General features: G+C 39.7%; 6 protein-coding genes across 14 annotated transcripts; 5 read left to right on the top strand and 1 right to left on the bottom strand.

The window, feature by feature from the left end:
* The first annotated feature begins 769 nt into the window (after window positions 1-769).
* Window positions 770-2748, top strand: LOC108627604 (odorant receptor 9a-like). Of its 4 annotated transcripts, none has more exons than XM_026815791.1 (5): window positions 770-1051; window positions 1137-1434; window positions 1528-1788; window positions 1900-2263; window positions 2649-2748. In XM_026815791.1, exons 1-5 carry the CDS (start codon window positions 778-780, stop codon window positions 2703-2705), a joined length of 1254 nt encoding a protein of 417 aa, XP_026671592.1. In that variant the 5' UTR covers window positions 770-777; the 3' UTR covers window positions 2706-2748. The 4 variants fall into 4 exon arrangements, with proteins under 4 accessions (XP_026671592.1, XP_026671594.1, XP_017884401.2 ...); XM_026815793.1 differs by having other exon boundaries at window positions 1134-1434; window positions 1900-2122; XM_018028912.2 differs by having other exon boundaries at window positions 1134-1434.
* Window positions 2749-3619: 871 nt separating this feature from the next.
* Window positions 3620-5619, top strand: LOC108627603 (odorant receptor 13a-like). Its single transcript, XM_026815794.1, has 5 exons — window positions 3620-3827; window positions 3909-4209; window positions 4303-4563; window positions 4675-5038; window positions 5449-5619. Exons 1-5 carry the CDS (start codon window positions 3680-3682, stop codon window positions 5503-5505), a joined length of 1131 nt encoding a protein of 376 aa, XP_026671595.1. The 5' UTR covers window positions 3620-3679; the 3' UTR covers window positions 5506-5619.
* Window positions 5620-5888: 269 nt separating this feature from the next.
* LOC108627856 (DNA-3-methyladenine glycosylase) lies at window positions 5889-8059 on the top strand. Of its 2 annotated transcripts, none has more exons than XM_018029400.2 (5): window positions 5889-6131; window positions 6215-6320; window positions 6390-6599; window positions 6662-6871; window positions 6972-7500. In XM_018029400.2, exons 1-5 carry the CDS (start codon window positions 6000-6002, stop codon window positions 7367-7369), a joined length of 1056 nt encoding a protein of 351 aa, XP_017884889.1. In that variant the 5' UTR covers window positions 5889-5999; the 3' UTR covers window positions 7370-7500. The 2 variants fall into 2 exon arrangements, with proteins under 2 accessions (XP_017884889.1, XP_017884890.1); XM_018029401.2 differs by having other exon boundaries at window positions 5912-6131; window positions 7433-8059.
* On the bottom strand, window positions 7829-24636 carry dor (vacuolar protein sorting-associated protein 18 dor). Of its 4 annotated transcripts, none has more exons than XM_026815790.1 (18): window positions 24505-24636; window positions 12315-12426; window positions 12058-12241; window positions 11818-11981; window positions 11563-11739; window positions 11408-11455; window positions 11016-11205; window positions 10831-10952; window positions 10538-10753; window positions 10349-10465; window positions 10170-10282; window positions 9985-10096; window positions 9738-9920; window positions 9343-9660; window positions 9139-9274; window positions 8852-9073; window positions 8633-8784; window positions 7829-8558 (listed from the first exon to the last, which is right to left on the bottom strand). In XM_026815790.1, the coding sequence occupies exons 2-18, from the start codon at window positions 12393-12395 to the stop codon at window positions 8085-8087; spliced, it is 3009 nt and encodes a 1002-aa protein (XP_026671591.1). In that variant the 5' UTR covers window positions 12396-12426; window positions 24505-24636; the 3' UTR covers window positions 7829-8084. The 4 variants fall into 4 exon arrangements, with proteins under 4 accessions (XP_026671591.1, XP_017884885.1, XP_026671590.1 ...); XM_018029396.2 differs by lacking the exon at window positions 24505-24636 and adding an exon at window positions 12496-12820; XM_026815789.1 differs by lacking the exon at window positions 24505-24636 and adding an exon at window positions 12603-12725.
* On the top strand, window positions 13090-15875 carry Polr3E (RNA polymerase III subunit E). Of its 2 annotated transcripts, XM_018029399.2 has the most exons (9): window positions 13144-13194; window positions 13365-13621; window positions 13680-13873; window positions 13951-14123; window positions 14212-14416; window positions 14485-14687; window positions 14752-14915; window positions 14980-15273; window positions 15595-15875. In XM_018029399.2, exons 1-8 carry the CDS (start codon window positions 13144-13146, stop codon window positions 15245-15247), a joined length of 1515 nt encoding a protein of 504 aa, XP_017884888.1. In that variant the 3' UTR covers window positions 15248-15273; window positions 15595-15875. The 2 variants fall into 2 exon arrangements, with proteins under 2 accessions (XP_017884887.1, XP_017884888.1); XM_018029398.2 differs by having other exon boundaries at window positions 13090-13194; window positions 14980-15875.
* LOC108627857 (uncharacterized) lies at window positions 18877-24439 on the top strand. The gene is given in 7 exon segments (XM_018029402.2): window positions 18877-19045; window positions 19048-19076; window positions 21743-21965; window positions 22295-22387; window positions 22713-22904; window positions 23326-23559; window positions 23768-24439. Coding segments are annotated over 7 exon segments (1128 nt in total). The 5' UTR covers window positions 18877-18901; the 3' UTR covers window positions 23981-24439.
* Window positions 24637-24759: the final 123 nt, after the last annotated feature.

The following is a 24759-nucleotide window of genomic DNA, read 5'->3' as shown; positions in this document are numbered from 1 at the left end:
AGTATGGACGCTTCCTACAATTACCAGCTTGAAACCCCACAGCCGTGGAACACTGAATCACATCATCCTGCATATAACGAGAATAAAATAATAACAGAAAATTATGAATCGCTCGTTCCTTGCAATTTTAAATACTCGATTATGCCTCTCGCCTATAAATCGATTTTGTAATAATCGAAGAAATTCTAATAAGATAGGAATAAACATCTTACATGTATTTCATCGCTGTTGCAAGAAACTCAAACTGGGAGACGGTTTGACGGCAGCAGTTGAAATCACTGTCGTCTCGTTCTGTGTTTCCTTTCCACATTCATAACACGTACGAACATGAAGTAAATTAATTTTAGGTACGTCGTATTCTTATACACTGCCGTACGAGCTTCACCATGTAGCGAAATAAGTTTTAGACAAGAAAATGCCTAGCGTACTCTTGGATGATGACGGCCAGAAGTGCAAGTAGAGACTCACAGCTAGATCCCCGATTCCTAAACAGTCTGTTACGATTCGATCCATACCATGCAGAAGACAAAATGTTGTTGGAAAACTAGTGTAAACTATAATTTACATACAGCGTCCTTTACTTACTTCATTACCTATTCGTCGAACAGTAAATAAAAAATGAATTCAAGAAGAAAGGGACGTTTGAAGAATAATAACGTTATTATTGCGTAACGTCTGTAATAAAGAGTGAACGCGAGTATAGTTGTATGATTCAAGGTCCGTCCTGTAATATTGTTATTAATAATTCCATCCCTTCTGCCGAGTTACTTCGTCGCGATGCGAAAGGGTTTTATTTTCGAACACGCGCTCGGTTCCGTACGAAAGGAAAACATGAAGGGATCACCTGTGACTTCGATCGATTATTACCTGCTACCGAACAAGATATTTTGTGGCGCAGGCGGCATGTGGCCTATCGACGAGAAAAGTTGGACGTTTACCAAAGTGTTCGCGTACTTCCGCTTGATATACGGGTTAGTAGCAGTTTCTAGCTTTGTCATACCGGAGATCATGCTAATAGCATTGAATTGGGGCGACATCAAGATTCTAGCAGGTATGCTGATGACACAGAATTGAAACTGAATGTCTCTTTAATATTGGGATTGGTCTCTAATAGTACAATAAATTAAAATTAGAAGTAGGCTCGGTTCTAACGGCATTGGGGCAATGCCTGTTTAAAATGGTGTATCTGATAATAAGAAGAGAGAGAACGGGCAGACTCTATAATGAAATACGAAGCTTATGGCATTCTTCCGACGACGTTGAAGAGAGGCAGTCTTACGAGAAGCTAGCCTACTGGGCAAGAATTTGTACGATCGTTTCCTTCACGTCCTGCATGGGCACCGCGTCCTCCTTCGTAATCAGTTCAGCAATGAAATCGTTCAAAGGTGGACACAGTAACAGCAGTCGAAGCCGAGAATTACCTTACGAAGTCTGGTAAAAAAGTGTTACATTCTGACATCAAATTATTATCTGAACAAAGCAAACATACGTCATGACGATTCGATGATTGCTTGGTATCGCTCTTAGGTACGGAGTAGACGTTTCGACATCTCCAAATTTCGAGATCGCTTTCGCCTGGCAATTTTTTGCTGCCTGCGTTACCGGTAGCGTACTTACTGGCTTAGACACTTCGTTCATGACCACAATTTTACACGTGGCTGGTCAATTTCGATTGATCAGTACGTGGCTCAACAATATCGGGATCGAAATAAATGACGGGAGTAATGATCCGACGAAATTAAGAGCGGATTTGATCAAATGCATTCGACATCATCAACGAATCACCAAGTAACTTCTCTACAGTCTTTGTCTACGATCTTTCGAAAGTACATGTCGACACGACACACCAGCGATCTCTTTTTATTTGCATATTCGACGATTGCTATTACCGTTGCGCAGTGTGGTAGACGATGTGAATAATTTGTTGACACCCATCATTTTCGTGCAAATCCTTACGAGCGGGATAGAAATTTGTTTGATCGGTCTCGCGTTTGTCGGAGATGGGACAGGGAACGCCAGCGCAATAAGATTTATGTCTTTTATAATAGCAGTGGCGGCGCAACTTTTGATGTTGTGCTGGCCCGGTGAGATCCTCATTGAAGGGAGTCAAGAGATATCTCACGTAGTGTATTTCGATGTGCCTTTGTACTATTTACCGCCCTTGTATCAGAGGGAACTTTGCCTTGTGATAGTTAGAGCGCAACGATATTGCAGTATCACGGCATTAACGTTTGAAACGTTATCTCTTCACACGTTAACGATTGTGAGTACTTTTTTGTTACTATATGCACCGAGGGAAGGTCCGACAGTACCAAACTTAATTCTGCCTTCTCTCCCATCAGATATGAATATTTTATATTTCAATACGATGAATGGACATCACAATTGTAACATATTTCGTGGCTGTATCGTTTGTCCCATTGTACTCGCAATTGTGACACATTAAACGATATTTCCATTGTCACTCAGAGATCATATATTTTATTCTGCGCGTTGTCTCTATAAAAGATTCTTAAAGGGCGCTTGAATGCAATACGTCTTTGAATGTTGAGTATCTGCAAAGAAAACGACTACTGCCAGACTTTCCCTTAATTAGTTAACAGAGGTGAAACAGTATATGAAATGTAGAATAAGGAATATGATTTCAGATATTGAAGACAGCGGTGTCGTACTTCACGTTCTTGCGGCAGATTCAAGAGAATTAAAAACGATGCGAGTGCAATGCATGACCCTGCTCACATGGAAAACAATCTCTGACGAAAATAGTGGAACCAAATGTTTATAATCGCGTAGTTTCACATAAAAACTACCTGGTATCTGATTAAAACGAAGTAAAATCTGATATTTCTCATACCTGATATTGTTCAATCGAGTATTGACGCTGCCTATAATTTCCATTTGAAAACCCTCAACCGTGGAACACTGAATGTCATCTTGCTTATGACGAGCATAAAGTGATAACAGAAAATTATGGATCGCTCGTTCCTAACAATTCTAAATACTCGACTCCTCCTCTCGCCTATAAATCGATCTTGTAGGCAGCAGTTGAAATTACTGTCGTCTCGTTCTGTGTTTCCTTTCCACATTCATAACACGTACGAACATGAAGTAAATTAATTTTAGGTACGTCGTATTCTTATACACTGCCGTTCGAGCTTCACCATGTAGCGAAATAAGTTTTAGACAATAAAATGCCTAGCGTACTCTTGGATGATGACGGCAAGAAGTGCAAGTAGAGACTCACAGCTAGATCCCCGATTCCTAAACAGTCTGTTACGATTCGATCCATACCACGCAGAAGACAAAATGTTGTTGGAAAACTAGTGTAAACTATAATTTACATACAGCGTCCTTTACTTACTGCATTACCTATTCGTCGAATAGCGAATAAAAAATGAATTCAAGAAGAAAGGGACGTTTGAAGAATAGTAACGTTATTATTGCTTAACGTCTGTAATAAAGAATGAACGCGAGAATAGTTGTATGATTCAAGGTCCGTCCTGTAATATTGTTATTAATAATTCCATCCCCCCTGCCGAGTTACTTTGTCGCGATGCGGAAAGGTTTTATTTTCGAACACGCACTCGGTTCCGTACGAAGGAAAAACATGAAGGGATCACCTGTGACTTCGATCGATTATTACCTGCTACCGAACAAGATCTTTTGTGGCGCAGGCGGCATGTGGCCTATCGGCGAAAAGAGTTCTACGTTTACCAAAGTTTTCGCGTACTTCCGCTTGATATACGGGTTAATAGCAGTTTGTAGCTTTGTCATACCGCAGATCATGCTAATAGCATTGAATTGGGGCAACATAAAGATTTTAGCAGGTACGCTGCTGACACAGAATTGAAACTGAATGTCTCTGTGAAATTGGGATTGAATTTAACAGTAGAATAAATTAAATACAGAGGCAGGCTCGTTTCTAACGACTTGCGGGCAATGTCTCTTCAAAATGATCTATCTAGTAATGAGAAGAGAGAGAACGGGCAGACTCTATAACGAAATACGAAGCTTATGGCTTTCTTCCGACGACGTTAAAGAGAGACAGTCTTACGAGAAACTAGCCTACTGGGCAAGAATTTGTACGATCGTTTTCTTCACGTCCTGCATGTTTACCGCGTCCGTCTTCGTGATCAGTTCGGCAATGAAATCGTTCAAAGGTGGACACAGTAACAGCAATCAAAGCCGAGAATTACCTTATGAAGCCTGGTAAATAAGTGTTACATTCTGACAACAAGTTATTATCTGAACAGAGCGAACATACGTCATGATGATTGTACAATTGCCTGGTATCGCTCTTAGGTACGGAGTAGACGTATCGACGTCTCCCAATTTCGAGATCGCTTTCGTCTGGCAAATTTTAACAGCGTACGTTACCTGTACTATACTTGCTGGCTTGGACACTTCGTTCATGACCATGATTTTGCACGTAGCTGGTCAATTTCGATTGATCAGTACGTGGCTCAACAATATCGGGATCGAAATAAATCACGGGACTAATGATCTGACGAAATTAAGAGCGGACTTGATCAAATGCATTCGACATCATCAACGAATGACCAGGTAACTTCTCTGCAGTCTTTGTCTATGATCTTTCGAAAGTACATGTCGAAATGATACCCCAGCGATTTCTTTTTATTTGCATATTCAACGATTGCTATTGCCGTTGCGCAGTGTGGTAGACGATGTGAATAATTTGTTGACACCCATCATTTTCATGCAAATTCTTACGAGCGGGATAGAAATTTGTTTGATCGGCCTCGCGTTTGTCGGCGACGGGACAGGGGACGTCGAGGCTTTAAGATTTATGGCTTATATAATATCGGTGGGGGCACAACTTTTGATGTTGTGCTGGCCCGGTGAGATCCTCATTGAAGAGAGTCAAGAGATATCTCACGTAGTGTATTTCGATGTGCCTTTGTACGATTTACCGCCCTTGTATCAGAGGGAACTTTGCCTTGTGATAGTTAGAGCGCAAAGAGATTGCAGTATCACGGCGTTAACGTTTGAAACGTTATCTATTCACACGTTAACGACCGTGAGTAATTTTTTATTACTTAATGCATTGGGGGAAGTTCCGACAGTACCAAACTTAATTCTGTCTTCTCTCGCATCAGTTATCAGTATTTTCTATTTCAATACGATGAATAGACATCACAATTGTAACATATTTTCTAACTGTATCGTTTGTCCCAGTGTACTCGCAATTGTGAAACGTTAAACGATATTTCTATTGTCATTCAGAGATCAGATATTGTGTGTTATATCTATGTAGTCTATAAATGACTTTCGAAGAGTAAGTGCACAGATAGTGTTGAGGCGCTTGAACGAAATACGTCTTTAAATGTTGTGTATCGACAAAGAAAACGAGTACTGCCAGACATTCCCTTAATTAAATAACGAACGTGAAACAGTATATGAAATATAGAATGAGGAATATGATTTCAGATATTGAAAACTGCTGCGTCGTACTTCACATTCTTGCGACAGATTCAGGAGAATTAAAAACGTTACGACGAGTGCAATGCATGACCCCGCTCAAATGGAAAACAATCTCTGACGAAAATAGTCGAACGAAACATTTATAATCGCGTAGCTTCGTGTAAAAACTACCCTGTATCTGTTTTAAAAGAACGAAGTAAAATTTTAATTTCTCATACCTGGTATTGTTCAATCAAGCATTGATGCTGCCCGTAATTTCCAGTCTAAGGACTCTCAACCGTGGAACACTGGATTGTATGTATGAATTAATTAATCGATGAAACGCGTACGTTCAGATTCACAGAAAAGCTCATATTTCTTTGATCAAAAACGAAAAACCATGGAAAAACCGTGGAAAAACTGACACTTCACTGTTTGCGTACTGCCGTATTATAAACCGCCAAACTTAGTGGTGGCGTCACCGTCGCACCTTCGTCGATCTTCGTGCCAAAATTTAAAGATGGCTAACCCATTCGGGCTATGCACCTGAATTTGTATTATTTCTCAGTAGTCGATGAATGTTTAACATTCCTACAGCTTTCCGTTTTGCGAGTCGCGTTCCATTAATGAAGAGAACACGAGCTGCTTCTAAGGCCCATTCCGTCGAGAAAAGTGGCAATGGCTTCAATGCAGATGAAGTGGGAACGAAGGTTCATTATTAATAATACAAAATTTTACGAAAGACGAAAATGACAATTCTTTTTCACATAAATAATGTTCTCATTCGTGTTAGGGTACTGATGAAAAAACCTTGCACAATCGTAAACTGAGTGCAGTAAAAAATACTGAATATTCTAACCAGGAGAAAAATAAAATTAATTTGCAAGTCTTGAAAGACAGTAAGTCCTCTTGGACTACTATCAATTCGTATTTTGTACAAACTGTATTTATGTGATTTATGTATACAGGAAATAAAATGGTCAAAGAAGAATTTCAGCCAAATGTACCTCCTCCAAAAAATAAACCTAGAGCAGTCGTGGATCTTAAGATGATGACAGAAGAATTAAAACATTTGGAAGATCCACCAGTAACTGAATGGGAGAAGGAGATATGCTCGAACAGATTGCCATACTCGTTCTATGATCGTCCATGTGAAGAACTGGCACAGAACTTATTAGGTAATGCTAATTGATTGACTGCTTTTGAGTGTGTTAAATAATATGTGCTAATACATGTTTAGGAAAAATACTAGTTCGTTGCTTAGAAAATGGAACTATTCTAAAAGGTAGAATTGTTGAAACAGAAGGATATTTGGGAACAGTTGATAAAGCATCACACACATATCAGAACAAAGTTACTCCACGTAATATACCGATGTACATGCCACCAGGCACCATATACGTGTACATGACGTATGGAATGTATCATTGCTTCAACATATCTAGTCAAGGTGAGGGAAACGTGCATAAATAGAATCAGACGCAGTACTAAGTTTAGAATAATTAAGATCATGAAAGAGAATGTCTAGTACTACATAAAATAATATTTAGAGTCAGGAGCATATGTATTGATTAAAGCAGTGGAACCTATGCTCGGCCTTGATTATATGGAATTGTTAAGAAACATGCAAACCGAGAAAGATAGGAAAGAAAAGAGACTTGTAAAAAATGTTAAACACTTTAAAGTATACGAACTTTGTAACAGTCCGACCAAGATTTGTACAGCTTTTGTTATTGAGGAGGAGAGCTTCGATCAGAAAAAGATTTACGAATGTAGCGGTCTGTGGATAGAGTACGATCCGTATATAAAATCGACGACTATCGTAGCAGCGAATTCTGACGGGTCTGATGATAGGAAACAAAAAGTGTTGAGATATTACGTGTTAGGAAGTTCTAGCGTTAGTCGTAAAGACACAGAATCTGAAGTGGACGCTTATGATATTAAATGATTCTTGTAACTTCACTTTGTAAACGATATCGTTCCATAAATAAATGTCTCGGTAAGATTTTAGGTGAGGGATGTGCCGTTTTAATAAGAGCCGTCGAGCCTTTAGAAGGTACCGAATATATGGCCAGTCAACGAACTGCAAAAGGTTCATCGAATGCACCTAAAAAACTTTCGAAAGCTTTGAAAACGCACGAACTGTGTAATGGACCGTCGAAACTGTGCATGGCTTTCCAGCTTCAAAAGAATCATAGTAAATACACCCTGTGCTCGTGGAAAGGTTTATGGATTGAAAACGATCGATCGGAGCCGACAGAGGAAATCGCTATTGTCAAATGTCCCAGGATAGGAATCGATAACAGAGAAGAGTGGACGGACAAACCATTACGCTATTACATTCTCGGGAATATGGCAGTGAGTAAACGGAACAAGGAAGTTGAAAGGCGGTTAGCTCAGAAATAAATTATTATTGATACAAGAATTTATTTGATAAATACTCTTTTAATATGATGTAACACATCGTTTAAATCTATTTCTGTATGCACGTACTTAATTACGCGGTCGAAATAATCATGATCTGTACAATTGATGTCGTCCTGGTGTAACACGAGGCTTTTTCTTAATGTTACACATTATTATATGATACACGTAAAAAATAATAAATATACAAATTAAATGTACATGATTTGGAATACTTAGAAAAAGTTGTTGTTCGTTACTCACGCCCATTCTTTCATTACTCTTTCATAATCTTCCTCTTCTATAAACGGCTTACCTATAGACTCTATCATAAGTTCCCCACAATATAAACACTCAGACGCTATTAATTCATCGATGTCAGCTTTGATTTGATCCTTCGTAGACAAAGACACAGACCCGACCGACGTAGTATCTTCGGATCTGTTCGAGAGGGCCGTGAGTTGACGCTGAAGATCAGCCAATTTTGTTCTTTGGTCCATTGACAGCATAGGTGTCAATGCAGCGACGAGACAGTCGCTGTGAAATCTGTGTCCACAGGGGAACACGTAAAACGGTCGTAATAGTAATTGCACGTCACAGGTATTACACGTATCTTTCGCGTGTATAAATGTACACCTAGTTCTGAACTCTTGTATATCCTTTCTAACGAGTTCAGCAGCTTTCGTCGCCTCTTGCATTTCATTCTTCAGATCTTGAATATTTTGATTGTATTCCTATCAATTGGAATTAAAATAAGTAACACGTACACATATTTAATGACCGCGTACCACTCATAGAATCATTTTACCTGTAATGACTTGCAAATGGCTTCTTTAAAATGATCGATAGTGACGAAGTCTGAGAAGAACGGTAGTATGTCTTCTATTTTGACTCTGTCGCAATCTTTTAAAAATTCCATTGCTTGCTGTATGTCGTCCTTTTCGCGAACCACATGTTCAGCTGCAATTAAAACGAACTCGAGAGTTGAAATAATACGTGAACTGCTTTACTCTACGTTCTTAATTACCAATTTTAAGCCATAACTTCTTCCTTAATTCGTCATCGTGATCGGAAGGCATAGCAGCTATTTGTTTAGCGAGATCAACGCTAATTGTTAAAGCCAGATCAACTGCTGTCGTCCACAGGCCAAGTAATGCGGACAATTGCACACACGCTTCTGTTAATTTGACTTCTTGGCACAATCGCAAAGCGTAATATACGTCGTAATGAACCATATTTATATCTTGCCCTAAGAGTTCTTCTTATTAATACGTGTTAACGTATGATACTTCTACATAAGGATTCCAAAATTACCTTGAGAACTGATGTAACGCATCACTTCATCTTGCTTGTAACGAGCGTAGAGCGATAATAGAAAATTATGGATCGCTTGTTCCTGGCAGCTTTGCTTATAAACGCAAAATTCTAAATACCTGATTATCTCTTTCGCCTGTAATCGATTTTTTAATAGTTATTATCAGCATTGAGATTCTAGTGACACAAGAATAAATATCTTACATGTTTTTCGTCGCTATTGCAAGAGACCAAAGCTGGAAGAAGCTTCGACGGCTGCAACATCGAACCTTGCGAGATCAGAGCGGTCACCGCGGGCCTCGGTAACTCTTGCAAGAGAATACCGGCGAACTGATAAAACAACTCTTTATTGTTTTGGCTTTTCAGAACTTCGAGAGCTTCCAAATGATTATTTTTGTACAAATGTTGACGTATCACTTCTTCGTAATTGCAATGCATTATAGTCAGGCGAATAAGATTATCTTTATCGCCGTGGCTTGCCATCAAATCGTATATTGTGCTACGATTTCTTTTGATGCACTCCTAGAATTAAAGCAATTTGGCTTCTAAGAAACAGATCATTCTCAATATATATTCTTTATATCTCGTTGATTATATACCTCAACTTTTGGTATCGCGAGGAAACTGTCGAATTGTTTCTGTAGCTCTAAATATTGCGAATCGTGCAAGTATGATTTGTTATTACTCCGTAATACACCCATCTGATTCATGAACAATTCGATCACCCATACAACGATCATGGTTATTTGCGTCTTATCTTGCATTTTTAATCCTTCAAGTTTCTAAACGCAAAAGGAATTGCATTATCTTCCATTTAAGCACAACTCTAAATAAGAGATACAACACCTTTTTAAGGAACGTCTTTAAAGCCTCTATTTGCCACTCTTGGAGAAATTTCAGAGAAATCTCTTCGAACGACGAATGAGTGTCTGCATAGGTGAGAGCACTCTTCTCGTACCTATTAAACAAATTCGTTCGTAACTATTTGAAAACAGCGTTGAGAGACTTAAATTAAAGACCTCTGAACTTACTCCTTATTTTTAAAAAGCATTTCTGCTTGCTTCACAAGCACATGATCTACATGTGCTGGATTGTCTCTACAATATTGTTTCGCGAGTTCAAATTCGCCTTTGTCAACGTAAACCTATTAACACAGAGTGTACAGATTATTAAGATGTACATAGATCTAGTACATTTACATTAATTTTACCTGCCAAACGTTCCTATCTTCTTTATTGACTCTGTATTTAAACACTGCCCTTTCGCTATAAGCCCATATGGATCGCGTCACGTAGTCTTTAGTGATATAAATTAAACTTCCAACAGCCTTTAAAAAGTAAATTTTACATTTTATTTAAGCTATAATTTAAAATGTCATAATTTTACTAGGGCTACGTACATCGTTGTAGATATCTTCGAATATCAATTCCTGATTTAAGAGCGATACACCTTTTACGCGGTCTGAGTATAGTAACAGTGCATGGAATTCTGTCAAAACGAAAGACAGTGGTGCAGTAGTCGTTTGTGAGATGTTGCTGCCCATTAAACTCGTTTCAGGGCAATTCAACATTTGCTGATTCATTAGTATGTTGTTCGAATTTACTTTTGGATCGATCTACAAAGCAAGTAATGAAAAGTAAATCATACACGGGAGGAGTTTTATAAGAAAGTATAAATATAAGAATCATATACCTGAGCGTATAATATGCCAGTTTCCGTGAGCCAACCGAAAGACTTTGGTAGAGCACCGACTGCAGGGTAATAAAACTGCATCTTCGAATAAGGCAACTGACTTATTACCTCGATAAATGTTTCTATAAGAATATTACATGACCATTATATGTAGAGTCAATAGAATGTATTTAAGAGAAACGTACCCTGTACATTTAGATACTTGTTAAAAACTTGTTGCAACAAAGGTTTCTCTTCTGAATTTGGTACTGCTCCGATGTATTGGTAAATTCGCATTAAAGTTGTAACGACAATCACGTACTTGTCAGAATTCGGTATTTTATGGAATTCCAAACCTGTGATGGGCGGTTTGCTGTTCTTCCCTATGTCAAATACCTGAAATAAACGATTGTACATGTTTCATTAACTTCATCGGATCATAATTAAGCACCACTATGATAGCATACCAATAAGCACATTGAAATGTTTATGCCATTTCTGTGATACAGATTTTACTATTTCCAAGAATTTGAAAACATTCGTGTACTTCTAGCATACAAGTGATATATACATGCAGAAAGTATAATTTCTAACTCACCAATCCTTCTACCTCTTTAGTACCATAAAGAGGTAAATAGTTAGGAAGCTTAGGACATAATGAACAGTGATATAAAGGAAGTATTTTTACCATAATGAAATGGCAATGCTTACTGATAATGACGTTAATAAATAGTATCTATGCTCTATTTATACCTGACGCCAATACTGTTCCAAGCTTGTATTAAATATTTTATCGCCGTCTAAACCAATCTCGGTTTCAAAAATTAGGCCCCTCGAGGTACCTATTAGAATTGGACCAGTCATAGTCTCAGAGGTATTGGAGAAGTTCCACCCAACAGCAGTAATTTGATGTCCTTTGAATTTACTTGCCTAAATATAGAGGTCTTCAAAACTATGCTTTCTCTTAGGATATTAAGCATGTCAGTTGCACAAATTCATTATATTCACCTGTTTTAACTTTGTCGTTTTCCTGTGTAAATAGAATAACTCAGGAGGAATGTTTTCTAGATGTGCAAATTTTGGAATCAATGCTATTAACAAGTGATTGCCTAAGGGATCGAGGAACATCCCTGATATTTTCATATTCACTGCATATTTAGATATATCAATTTCTGAAACGAACGTCTGATTTATAATAAAGCCAGCTGAAGTCTGTCGTTGAGAAGAACATTAGATCAAGAGCAATACCCTCAGGTGCATCTGGATGTTTCATATCAATGCGTAAGAGAATATTATTAGCCATAGCGATGACAATGATATTGTTGTTTACAACGAGCTGCACAATTTTGTCACTTGGTAAAAAGTTCACTTTTTGCTTTATAAAAATTGGTCCATCGTCTTGGAATTTCATTTGGATAAATCCAGCTGTACTCTGGAAGTTCCAATTTTTATTATGTTCACAGAGTTTGGAAACATAAAGAATATGAAGATTCAACTTTACATACTATATCAGGGCGAATCGGTGGTGCATATACTTGTTTCGATCTTTGCGATGCTTGTTCGTACTGATCGAACATCGATGTCATCTTGCTAATTTATTTACAATCGTTCACTCCGCTACAATTAATACATAAGTAGATCGCATTTATGCTTGACCATTTAAGAACAGAGCATTGAGATACTCACATGTATTAAATAAACTATTATAAATACAATTATTTTAATTCTACTTAATGTAGACTCTTTCTAAATCACGATTTCATTCTTATAAATAATAATCTCAATGTAGAAACCTTATTCCACCTCGAATTCTGCATTAACCTTTCCACGACCACGACCAATCTGACGAATACACATTATCTTATCTTATGTGTATATATATATATGTGACACAACGCATACTCTACTTCGAAAATTACGTATCGATCAATTTACTACACGTGTATAATTCGTAGAAAAAGTCTTAAATAATAAAGGAGAAATTAAAAAGTAAGAAGAACTGTGGCTCCAAAAACAGAGCTAGTGAAATGAAAAATGTAATGACAGTTCGCGAGACATTACGAAGTTGTCATAAAATCGAAAGTTTTTAGATAAAATTATGCGTATGAAAGATATTTAATCCCAGTTTCCCAGAAAAATTAATTAGTTAACTAGCTAACATGAACTGTACAGTTCGTACACAAAGTGATCTAACAAGGTTCATCTCGAGTACTTGTTTTATACAGTGTAGTATCTCAATTATCTGCTCCAGAAACGTGGTACAAAAGTCAGTGTTTTGCATCAGAGCATAATCGGGCAGAATAAGAAAATAAATAAATGGTTAATGTTGTTTAAATGTCTAACGTTAACGCAATGGATGATAAAACTGATCCGGTCGTCAAAGAGGTTTGTACTTCCCGTTTTCTTTAAAGCCATTCGGTTTCACGTCTGGAACAGGTTACATATTTGAATCGTTCCATTGCATGCATTAGCAAATACCATCTAACTCCTTGCGATCATAATTAATCATTACTTCTTTAGTTGTGCGAAAAGTAACGGCACTTCAATTATTCCAGATTCCCGTCTTTCTCTCGAAAACACTTGCGGACAAGCTATTTATTTTTCAATATCCTGTTCGCCCTGCTCGCGATGGGTACGATAATGCAACCTTTTTAAAAACTTCGATCAAACCGGAGAATCAAGAAGTTCTTATAGAAGTAGCACTAGACACGCATAGCGTCACTTATGATAAGAGCAAAGGTGAACAAATTGCAATCAATGCAGATGGAGATTCGGGGGTCGATCAAGAAGATGATGAAAGGGCATTCGATAGGTAAAAACTAAATTTTATATACTGAACGTGGATGCTAATAAATATTAAAAACTTCCAGCAATCTGATGGACAAAACGATCTTACAATCTTCTCGAGCATTACCAGATTGTTCCAACTACGCAGTTGGCATATTTCAGGATGGAGAATTGCATATAACACCGTTAAGAGGAATTGTACAGATGCGTCCACAGTTTAATTATCTCGATAAGAGCGATAAACGTGTAAGGGAAGAAGCCAAAAGTATGGGTGAAGGTAATAACTAGATAAATTTCCGTTATACATCGTTCCCTTCACAGACTCTGTAAACACTCATGACAATCTATGTACAGAAGGTGAAGAAGAAGAAGAAGGTCCGAAACAAGTCAACGTCTCCTTTGCTAGACAGAAACCTGATTTCATAAAGAAGATGCAGGAGCAATCTTTTCAGCATCATACCAAAAAGAGCTTGGAAGAGAGATGGATTCATACGAACTATGTTCCAGTAACTAGTACTCAGGCAGAGGTAAACGTCGTCTTTAATTCATTTTATCGTTCGATCAGACTGTCCGTCCAATGGACAGAATTTTATCATCGAGCAAATCTTTTTCCAGCTGACAAGGTTAGAAATGTTCTGCTCCGCTACTGATGAAACCGTGAATACATTGAATATAACGAATCAGCAATATCTAGATTTATTAGTACCACCAATGAAAGATGAAGAATACTTGAAATCAGACGTTGCTAATCATACTACGTCCCTCAATTATATCAGGACTTTACCGCTTCTCGATCAAATGAAAATACTCATGAAAGATGGTCAGTGATTTAAAATTCTATATGCTAATCTCCTGTTACTCTGAGCTGATCGTGAAAATATTTTACAGCCAAAGTAATATCTTTTAATCAATTGAGATCGATATTGTCACCTGACCAAGACACGACGGTCGTTTTGAAATATTTGCAACAAGTGGCAGTCTTGGTACAGGGAAATTGGATCGTGAACAGCGAGCTTATATACCCGAAAGATACTGTGTCGTCAAATAATGGGATTCCCTCCGAACTCATGTGTAGAGCCAGAGATTATATCGTGAGTATTACGTTTTTTCTATTTTATATGAAACACGATCGTTATTAATGTCGTACAATTTCAGTTATTATCATTCACGGAACACACGTACCTAAATAGAAAAACGATATCGACAGTCATCAAATTACCTCCTGATGAAATTAAGGAGATATTCACGAACTTGGCAGTGCATGAAGCTAAAAAGGGATGGCGTTTAATCATCCCGCCTACCAAGGAGTTTACTGAAAGGTATCAAACGAATTTTCGAGCACCGAATCTGTTGATCATACGCTACGTGTGCTTCGCTCGGCAGGTATCCTGAGATCACGCAGAGGCAAGAAATGTATTGGGAAGCAAAACGGAAACATCTACGCGAAGCCATGGAGGCGCAGAGCCAATTTCCTCAGCGACAAAGGCGGAAGTCTAACAGAGAATCGGTCGGCTCCGAGAACGAAGAAAGGAACGTTGGACGAGGAAGAAAAACGCTTAGGGATTCTTCGACATCCGACAACGACAGCGCGACAGAGCCGGTGAAACACAAAAAATCTGTTCGATCTCGGAAAGCTTCCGAGACGACGTGACCAAAGTTGATGATGCGTGATCAAACGTACGGTATTCCTGTATATTGTTAAACGTATTTGAAACTACGAGAAATTGTTTTAGATCGTGTTACTATAGCGTGTCTTCGTAATTGCACACTGCAGAAATTTTACGATGTACTTCCGCCTTTTGTCTTTTAACATTATTTAAGTTTTAAATGATTTCTAGTCTCCGTTAATAGATTTAGCGAACGACGATACAGATACCAAGAACTTCACGTGCACGTAGAGACGGTCTATATTTTGTTACCTCAGTTATTTATTTAAATTATGTACATCTGGCCTCTGTACATGGTGTATAATACGAAATTTGATTATGTCTTATTTAGATTACTTTGTTCCTGGGAATATGTGCAGAGAGACGTGTAACAGCTGCGTACGATTATAGATTTATAACGATCATAAATAATTTGCTGGCAAATGTCTCGCTGTCGACAGTAACTGAATACTCCGCACCATGGGGAAACTATAAACGGACGTTCATTTACTGGTTCCGATAGCTACTTTCTGCATTATCTATTATGCGTCGAAGGCATTGACTGCGAACCGACTGATGTTTTTTACTTTATTAAAGATATTTTTATGAATAAAGTATAATATGAAATCGTGATCGATGTCTAGTACGTATGAACTATCGGCAACCCTTAGATCTTTATTGTCACGATATTTAACATATGCCTACGTAATTCCACAATTTTCTTGTTCCTCCTATTCGTTCATTATCGTATTGTTAATTTAAACGGTACAACGTTAATCGTACATACTTTTATATCTATACAAGAATATCTTATAATAAAAATTATATAAAACAGTATTAAATAATATCGTGTTATTTCATTACCCGACACTCGTTTAGTTATTGCTCCGTTACATAAAGAGTGGCGCTTGTGTAAAAACAGGAATAATCGATTATATCTTTCAGTTAAACGTAGACAAGCATTTAATTTATACCCCGTCGGCGGAATAGCCGTCGAGGTATTTGCATCGATATCTATCGGAACTGCGAACTATTTGCGGATTCTAAAAGAGAATGCTGATCGTGTAAAAAAAAGATGAAAAAAAGATCGACTCTTCTGATCAAACGTCGGTTCACGCTCGATCGTGGAATCGATGAAAATAAATATTTCTCTAAAGACAAATTCATTATCGATTATAATTATTGTTATTTGCATATCGAGCGAATCAATCTCGTGAGTGGAAAGAATGCAGTCGGTGCGTAAAGGTGACGGTCATTCACCTGCATTCGCGATAATCGTTACTATCGGGTACGAAAGGATAGGATTGAGACATTACGCGAGACGAAGCGAACGCATTAAGCGGTCAAGCTGAAGTTCGGCATCCGCTTAATCACGACTTTTATCCCTTGTTTTTCATTTCCCCCTTTAATGGTCCATTTGCGTATTACAGGGGCGGAACGGAGGGCGAACGCACTTTCTCCTGTAGATCTGACAGCCGGTGAAAGTATTTCTTACGCCTCTACATATACATCCGGAGCACCCAAATATCTGTTTCTGTTACTGTTCTATCAAAACCACGCCCATGTAAAAAGAAGATCGATCTTTTCACGAAATCCAATCAAACGAGTAAATCATATCGTTTCTCTTTACCCTCTTGACTGCGGAATTTAGCTCTAAAAATCCCCGCAGAGTGCGGAAGAACCAAATCTCTATTGCGATGCGGTTGACGTGTATACTCGTGTAAAATAAAAAATTACAAAATGAAAAGCAATGTGATCCTTCCCAGTTTTTCGTAAAATTTGTAATAGGACCATTTGTCCTGCGACTATATACTCGTCATTGCTTGATTTTAATGAAGTAAAATAATTTTTTAGAAGCATTGCTCTCAGTGGAGTTACGTTTTATTTCAAGACATTCTTCGCGTACCGTTCTTTGCGTTTTCTCCGCGTCCCTTTTATTGAGCTTAACGATCTGAATTCGATGCTGTCGCTAGAAACCGGTTGACTATCTAAAAAGGTGAGTTTTCTAAGAAACGAACGTACCGCGATTTCAGATCCGCGTAGCGAGTCATACGATACACCGAGGCTCGAAGTGACGAGCGCGTGGGCAGAACTCGTTTCGCCCGAAGAATAGCTACGAAAAGTTTGCGGTACTAATTGCCCGATCGAACGAATCGTTGCAACACGAACTAGAATTTAATCGGGAAGAAGAAACTTTCGATTCAAGGAACAAAACTGTTCCAGTTAAAATCAACGACCATTTGACCGCGGATATTAGCGAGAGCAGACTGCACATCGCAGATGTTGAATGCCGTTTACTGCCGATACTGTGAATGCGTTTTCTGCTCCACAGAAGCCGCAGTTTAATCATTATACATGTATAAAACAGATTGAGATCTAGGTAGAATCGTGCCGAATCGACGATGCACTATTTCCCTGGAAATTGACACGGTCTGCTGACAAGAAAAGGAAAAGTTTCGGTTCAAAGAACGAGGGAAGGCAAAGAAAGTGAATGACGGTCGAATCTCGTAAGGCGTCGTCGATCGTATCGATCGGGCACCTCCTCGATTTCCGTCGAGTGAAAACAATGACCTTCGATAGGCGTTTTTGAAATAAAGAAAGTCGACGTGATCCGTATCCATTTCAATACATTACACGCGTTCGATTCGACGTATCCGCGTTCTCAAGGAATTGGGGAATGACTATGATCGATCCACGGTTCGCTCGTATCTCGTAACAGGACGATGAAGTGACTCATTGAAGAAGGAGATGAGAAAAGGAGGCGAGCGGTCTTTTTGTGGATGCGTCCAATATACGCATTCTGCGTGAAAGGTGATTAAATTAACAGATAAACCGACCTACTTTCGAGGTTTCAATGGCACGGTACACGGTTTACGATTTAGGTGAAAAGCAATTAAAACTCGGAATTACATGCGATGCGTACGAGAGTAGCGCAGAGACAGATAGGGCATGAAGAAAAGAAGGATTTTTCACCGTGCTGTTAAAAAGTGAAACAAGAGTTGATCGTTACGCGTCAGAATTAAAGTCACGTCCCTCGAATGCAAAGTAAAATTTGACGTCGACCCACTATTGAAAGGAAATTTTCGTGCGGTGCGTGGTAGAAAGCTGATTTCGTTGGGATCCCATATCGAAAGTGTACTTTGCGGAAACGGATCGGGTGCGAAGGCTGGCGTGTATGCATGTATCGAAAGGCCGTGTATCGGTGACGTAATAATCGCGTTCCACCGTGCAATGAATTCGATAAATTTACGTCGGGCGCTCTGTTAAAACCTCATTAGTCCTGAAAACCTACGTGAATGTTCCGAATTCATCCGTTGTACGATGTTCCATTCATTTGTTTCACTTGGAATTTGCACTGGAAAGAGTATAGAAGGAATTTGGCTCAGCCGTTCCAGATCTAATGCGGCAATGATTATAGTTTAATACAATTCGTTTCGTCGAACGAAGGAAAAATACCTCGAATCTTTATCAGAAGGGGAATTCTTAAGAATCTGTCTAGCTTCATGGCACACTACTCTATCTCGCCATCGAAACAGTTTCTGATTCGACAGGTCGCAATTATGCTTCCAATACCAGACTCGTTTTCCCCATTGAATCGTTCCTCATTGTTGAAGATCGTTTGGGGATCAAAGATTTCAGAGAACACCTTGTTTTACAATATGCATCGGCTGTTGCCTCCCACTACCTCGAAGCGAACCCAGATATTACTTGGTGGAGGTAACTTTCAGCGAGGCACGCTATATAAGAGAACGAAGAACCAGCCGGCCAAGATAAACCTCGTGTGTTGTCGATCCATTCATCGTTCTGTTACTGCTCTACCTCCGTCGTTGACAGGTAAGCGGGGTAAAAAGTACATCTTGAAAAGAGCTAACGGGGGAGCAAAGGTGGAACGTCGACGAGAGGAACGTGGGACCAGTGACGAAAATCGAGCAGTGCAAGTGTCGTAATAAATTCTCCTGTTTGCCCGTTTGTGTTTCCGGTGTTCTTTTTGATTGGTCGTGTGAACGTCGAGTTAAAAACGGTTCGAATGCCAATGTACGATAGCCTAGATAAAGGTACAAGGAGATAGTATTGCGAAAAATTTGCGAAATTATCCTCGTTACGCATGGTGGAGCGGAGATCATGGCACGTGCCTTAGAAACGGGAAAGGAAACCGGTTGTGCGAGGGCGATCAGGAACTGCAGCTAAGAATCTATCAAACATTTTTGTAATTCCATTGAATTGATATTATCACGCGAACCATTAATTCGAAGTAGTTTCTTTTTATTGCAGTGCAGTTTTGTCCACGGTTCTCGTTCCGTGGAATTCGATTATGCGTTCTATAAAATAATCTGAATACTCGGCGCTTTAAACGTGAACTGCACGCAATTTGATACAGCGAAAGTAAAAGGTCAATGTTCGAAAGACCGCAGGGTTTCATCTACCCAACGAGAAAAGATTGTCGCTTGCTCCAGATTTCCGTAAGAGTCTCTCGCACTCGGACAGCCGGCAGACCAGTTACGTGTGCCCTCCACTGATTACATTATGTACGTCGCCACGCCACGTTCCTCTCGTTTATAGTTGCCCGACAACTATCTCTTTTTTCATTATGCAATTACTTTCTTTGGTACGCTTCGAGAAACTCCCATGGACCAGTCCCTGATCTCCTTTTCTCTCGTCTATGTATACCAGGTGCGTTACAAGAGCGATATGAAGCTATTAAACGCCGCTGTATAAAATTGATTTCAACGATAACTTTCACGCTTCTCCAATTGATTCACGATCTCAGATCACTGACACACTTGATCCTCGCTCAAAGGAGTACAGTGGTACAGTTAACAACGAGAAAGCCCGATTCATTACAGAGAATTTAAACCGTGACATTGCCATAAACACGGAAAATTGAACGAGACGCCAATTTCTTCAAATTACTTCGTACATTAAAAGAATCCTATTACGTTCAATCATGTATGCTATCGTTTAGAGAAAGTTCCTATAATTTTCCTTGATCAATAGTACCGGAGAAACTGAAACAGGAACGCAGCATGAAAAACTGCCGTAGTGCAGGAGCGAGACGATCGAATTGCTGACGGTTCCTGAGCAATGTCCTTTCTACCCACGAACCTTGGACGATATCGTTTCGCATTCGGCATGCCGTTACACTATGATTTAATCCGCGAGACAGATACGTTCCCATTTTTTTCCCTCGCGTTACCATTTTTATACGCAAACCCTCTCACTTTCACCGGAGCTACCGACCGGACCAGGTTTGCGGCTACAGATCTTAACGATCGGCCGGTTTGCGCCTGGTAAAGACAAGACTCTCATTAAACAGCGACGACTACATTCTTCCGTGACTCCCCGGTGCCGCTTATGCTTTAAATGGTCCCGGTTAATCGAGTAAGTCGTCGGTCGTAATTACGCGATGACCCGGGATCGGTTGCGTGAAAGTCGTATTAAAAAAGAACGTGAACGGGTTACGTGCGACCTTTGTAACACGTTTGGAAAACCGATCGGGGTATTACGTACTCGTTGCCCTGGTCATTAAATGAAAATGTGCACCGGCCGCCTGCACGTTCTCGCCGTTACGTTACTTCGACGATAAATTTGCGGTGGTCATTACAATGTATCTACAGCGATCGTTAGCAGGAATCAACGTTCAAATGTTGGATTATGTTCAATTGAACGTATCGAAATGATGATTTTTTTTATGCCTCTCGCGTTTGTCGCGTGTACGACGAATTTCTCTTGACAGAGGCATTTTTACCCGAGAGGTTTGCTTTCGTAAGTCGAGCCTTTCTTCATCGAAAGCACCGGATCTCTCGCGATACATCATCATCACCGTTACGAATGAGATGTTTCCAACGAATCGTGAAACCACTGTCCATGTTTTATGCGCTTAGAAAGTGTGGTGCTTTCCACAGCTATTATCGATAGATGTGTAAACGTCCTTTTCACGGCAAACAATAGGCTGCTGTGAAAAATTCGACGGGTCTCGCGAACTTATTACGCGTTTGGCAAATATACAATTTCACCGAAGTACATCTGCGGACGCTTTCTATACGTATGTATACGTTCGGAGCAAGAAATTGATGAACGATAATTAAGGTTTTAAAATCTATAAGCGAGATCGTAATGATACGTTTGCCTACTTATCGCTGAAAAATGACCGTAGCCGCGTTCAATGTCTTGATTAATTGAATTAAAATCTGTACAGAACGATCGTACGTGACGCGTTTAAGAAGTAACGAACCCCTGGTATCAATTATGTTAAAATGGTCATATTTCACGCGAGATAAACATCGTTTTACGTAAATCTAACGAGACCCGTCGCATTTCACTTTATTTCGTTCGACCACCGTGCTCCACGGAGGCCAGCAAGAGCCAAGGTCACTTTCTCCTGCACATAGATGCAATCATTTTCTCCGCGTGTACCAGATATAAAAAGAAAACATCGTTTTAGAGAGTGAAAAATGAGCTAGTAGATCGTTAAGCGGAACTCTCTCGTTTCCCATTTGTAGAATGTACTGGCTGTGTCTGGTGGCGTTAGCCGCGACCGCAGCGGCTCAGAGTCCTTACGATTTGGATCAGAGGGTACCCTACCAAGGCAAATCGTCCAGCTTGGGACCACTCTACGCGTCTAGCCTCAGCAACGGTCAAGGTTTCCGCGATAACAGTTACGAGGATAACATCGTCACGCCTACGCCGACGCCGGTCTACAGGAACCCGAGCGGTCAACAACCTGTAAGACATGAAATTAGACCTAACTCGGAAGAGATATCGACCCGATCATAATCATTATATGATATGGTAATAATTAAGTCGGTGACTCTTTTTTACCAAATTATATGCTCTCGGATCTGTGAGATCCTCGAGCAAAGTATCACTCGCGACGAGAGGAATTGCGTCAGAGAGTATTGCGTGCGTTGTTACGCATTATACTCATAAGGGCTTACGTAAAAATAACTCGCTTCCAGTGACTTTAATACATCGATTCCGATATATTTATTGCCGTGTAAAAAATGTACGCTTTCATGAATGACCCGGGTAACACATGTGTAATTCTTTATTAGCTCTATCGTAAACCGTCGATCGATCAAGGGGCTATCCGAGTTGGCGGATCGTCGCGGCCTATTCTTCGAGGAGGACAACCGCAAACCGCCCGGGTAATTATACACCTCTCGGCTAATTACATCTTCCCGATAAATTACACATCCCCCAATAAATTACAGAGTTACTTTAAGACGTTTTGAGATACAGGTGATACTTTTACGAATCCTGCAACAGGTGAAAGTAGTATATAAGAAATTCATGCACCCATTGTTCGCAGTTTCACACAATAAGCTTACGTAATAGCCGGCTGTTGCGACGGCAAGAAAGAATTATTTTCGTGGAGAAATGAACCGATTCATTTCTTGCGTCCAATTTCGAACGATCACGATGACGAAATCGTCTGTCATTTTCTTAATGCTGTCGATGATCAAATTAAAGGAGCGAGAAGAATTGGAAGAGAAGGAGGAACCCGATCGCCTGACTCTTCTCCTGCCCCAGAGTAAGTTCGACTGCGTGAATAAACAAACTGGCTATTACGCCGACGAGGATCTTAATTGCGAGGTGTTCCACTACTGCCAAGACAACGCGAAGCATTCTTGGATCTGTCCCGAAGGATTCTCATTCCACCAGGTAATTTTCCATAGCAAACACCATATACGTAACTTTTAAACGGATCGCTCCACTCATGGAACGTAAGAATGTGAAACGCTTTCGATACCTGTTCTGGTTCCGTAATTACACGAATCGTGTTGACAAAATCGTCGCACCGGTTCGATTGAAATATTATGGACGAGTAGATTGCGGATTTATAAGAAAATTGAATATGCAATCGCTGATAAGAAAATTTTACATCGACGACCGTTTTCACCCTAGTTTTTCCGGTTTTACGTATATGACAGCGACAGGTGTGCGAGACCAGTCGTAAACCGTTCAATCGATTTATCTGATAACGTCGTTATGCGTTTCCGGGTAGCTTGATTTTCTCGGCGAAGGAACTTTCTCTCCTTGGAGGTGTTCAACGTCATCGCGTAATCGAACGACCGTGTTACAGGTTCACCTGATTTGCATGCCGCCGAACGGAGACATGAATTGCAAGAAGAGCTCGCAATACCATTTCATCAACGAGTATCTCTACAAACCATTGAACTTGGAAGAGCACGAGACCAGGCCTAATATAAGCCTGAGATACAGCGACAGATATTTCCCCTCAGACATTCACCCAGACGAGCGCGAGTCCGATGACTATCAGATTAGTCAAACCGCTCCTATTCGACGCCCAACACCGGTAAGAGTTTATCGCAAGGTGTTTCAAATTGGGAGACGATTCAACAAGAATTCTCTTATTTCTCGACATTATTAAAAGGCGTTACGAGCATTGATATTTACATTGAACACTGTCAAATATGAAGCGTACAGTAACAAAATTAGTATGACTATATTTTTTTATATGTCTGGTAAGAAAGAAAGGATACGATGATCGGATGTATGTCCAGGTGTATGCGAGCTCGCAGTCAACTCTGAACAGCATTCCCCCGTCGGCTCGTCCACAATCGGCAGGCCTCACGCAGTTCCGTCTACCGGTGAACCAAGTCTTCCGCAGTCCGGAGGAAGTGAACATTCCTCTTCAACAAAGACGCCCGCAATCTCAAGGCCAGCCCCTGAGAAGATTCCCCCAAGTGCGACCCGATGACGAGGAATACGAATAGATCCGGCGAACGTCGTTTCATAATAATTAATCACTCATCGTCACAATCATACCGTCATCTCGTCACACATCTTGTGTCAAAATTCAAAGAGCAGGAGAGAAGATTTCAAACGTTTATTATATTTATTCAAATAAAGTCTAGCCATAGTTCTATTAATTAAATGTAGAATATATAAATTATTTCGTACTTTTCTCGTATTCTTGTCTCCGTGAAAAATGATGATACTTACCATCGATATTAATTAAAAAGTGACAACGAATAAACTGATCTTACGTCATTTTGAAAGCCGTTTTCTTCTTGTTAGAAACAATATATATGAACACATAAAATCTGTAGAATCGAATTCGCGAACGCGGTGACACAGTCAATTGACTGAGTCAGTTCACCGTTCAAACAAGTCAGGTGTGATATGAAATGTATAAGAAACCCAGTTCTTACAATAAAAATAATTAGATGATATGATCGCATTTTCAATGGGAAATAATTGCAGGATGCAGGGAAGGAATACTTATAACTGTACTTACATTTAAAGAAGGCACGACGTTTGAAACTGGCAAACACTAGGTGCTTAGGCGGTGATAGGACGTAAAATGATCGAAGTTAGACAAAGAAATAGCGTAGCACCGCGTTGTGTCACTCATTAGTCATTGTAAAACTACCCTTCCAAGACTAGAAAGTGGGGAGTACTATGTTTTTACGTGGCCGTACATACGAAATAGGTACGCGGGAGGCATTTCGACACGCGTCATACGGGCCCTTTTTCCGTCAGAAATTGAACA

The sequence above is a fragment of the Ceratina calcarata genome, unplaced genomic scaffold, assembly GCF_001652005.2.
Source record: "Ceratina calcarata isolate Rehan_Ccalc_2016 unplaced genomic scaffold, ASM165200v1 scaffold48.2, whole genome shotgun sequence".
Classification (NCBI taxonomy): Eukaryota; Metazoa; Arthropoda; class Insecta; order Hymenoptera; family Apidae; genus Ceratina; species Ceratina calcarata.
Note: the sequence above shows the minus strand (reverse complement) of the source record. Positions and strands in the feature narration are given on the sequence as shown.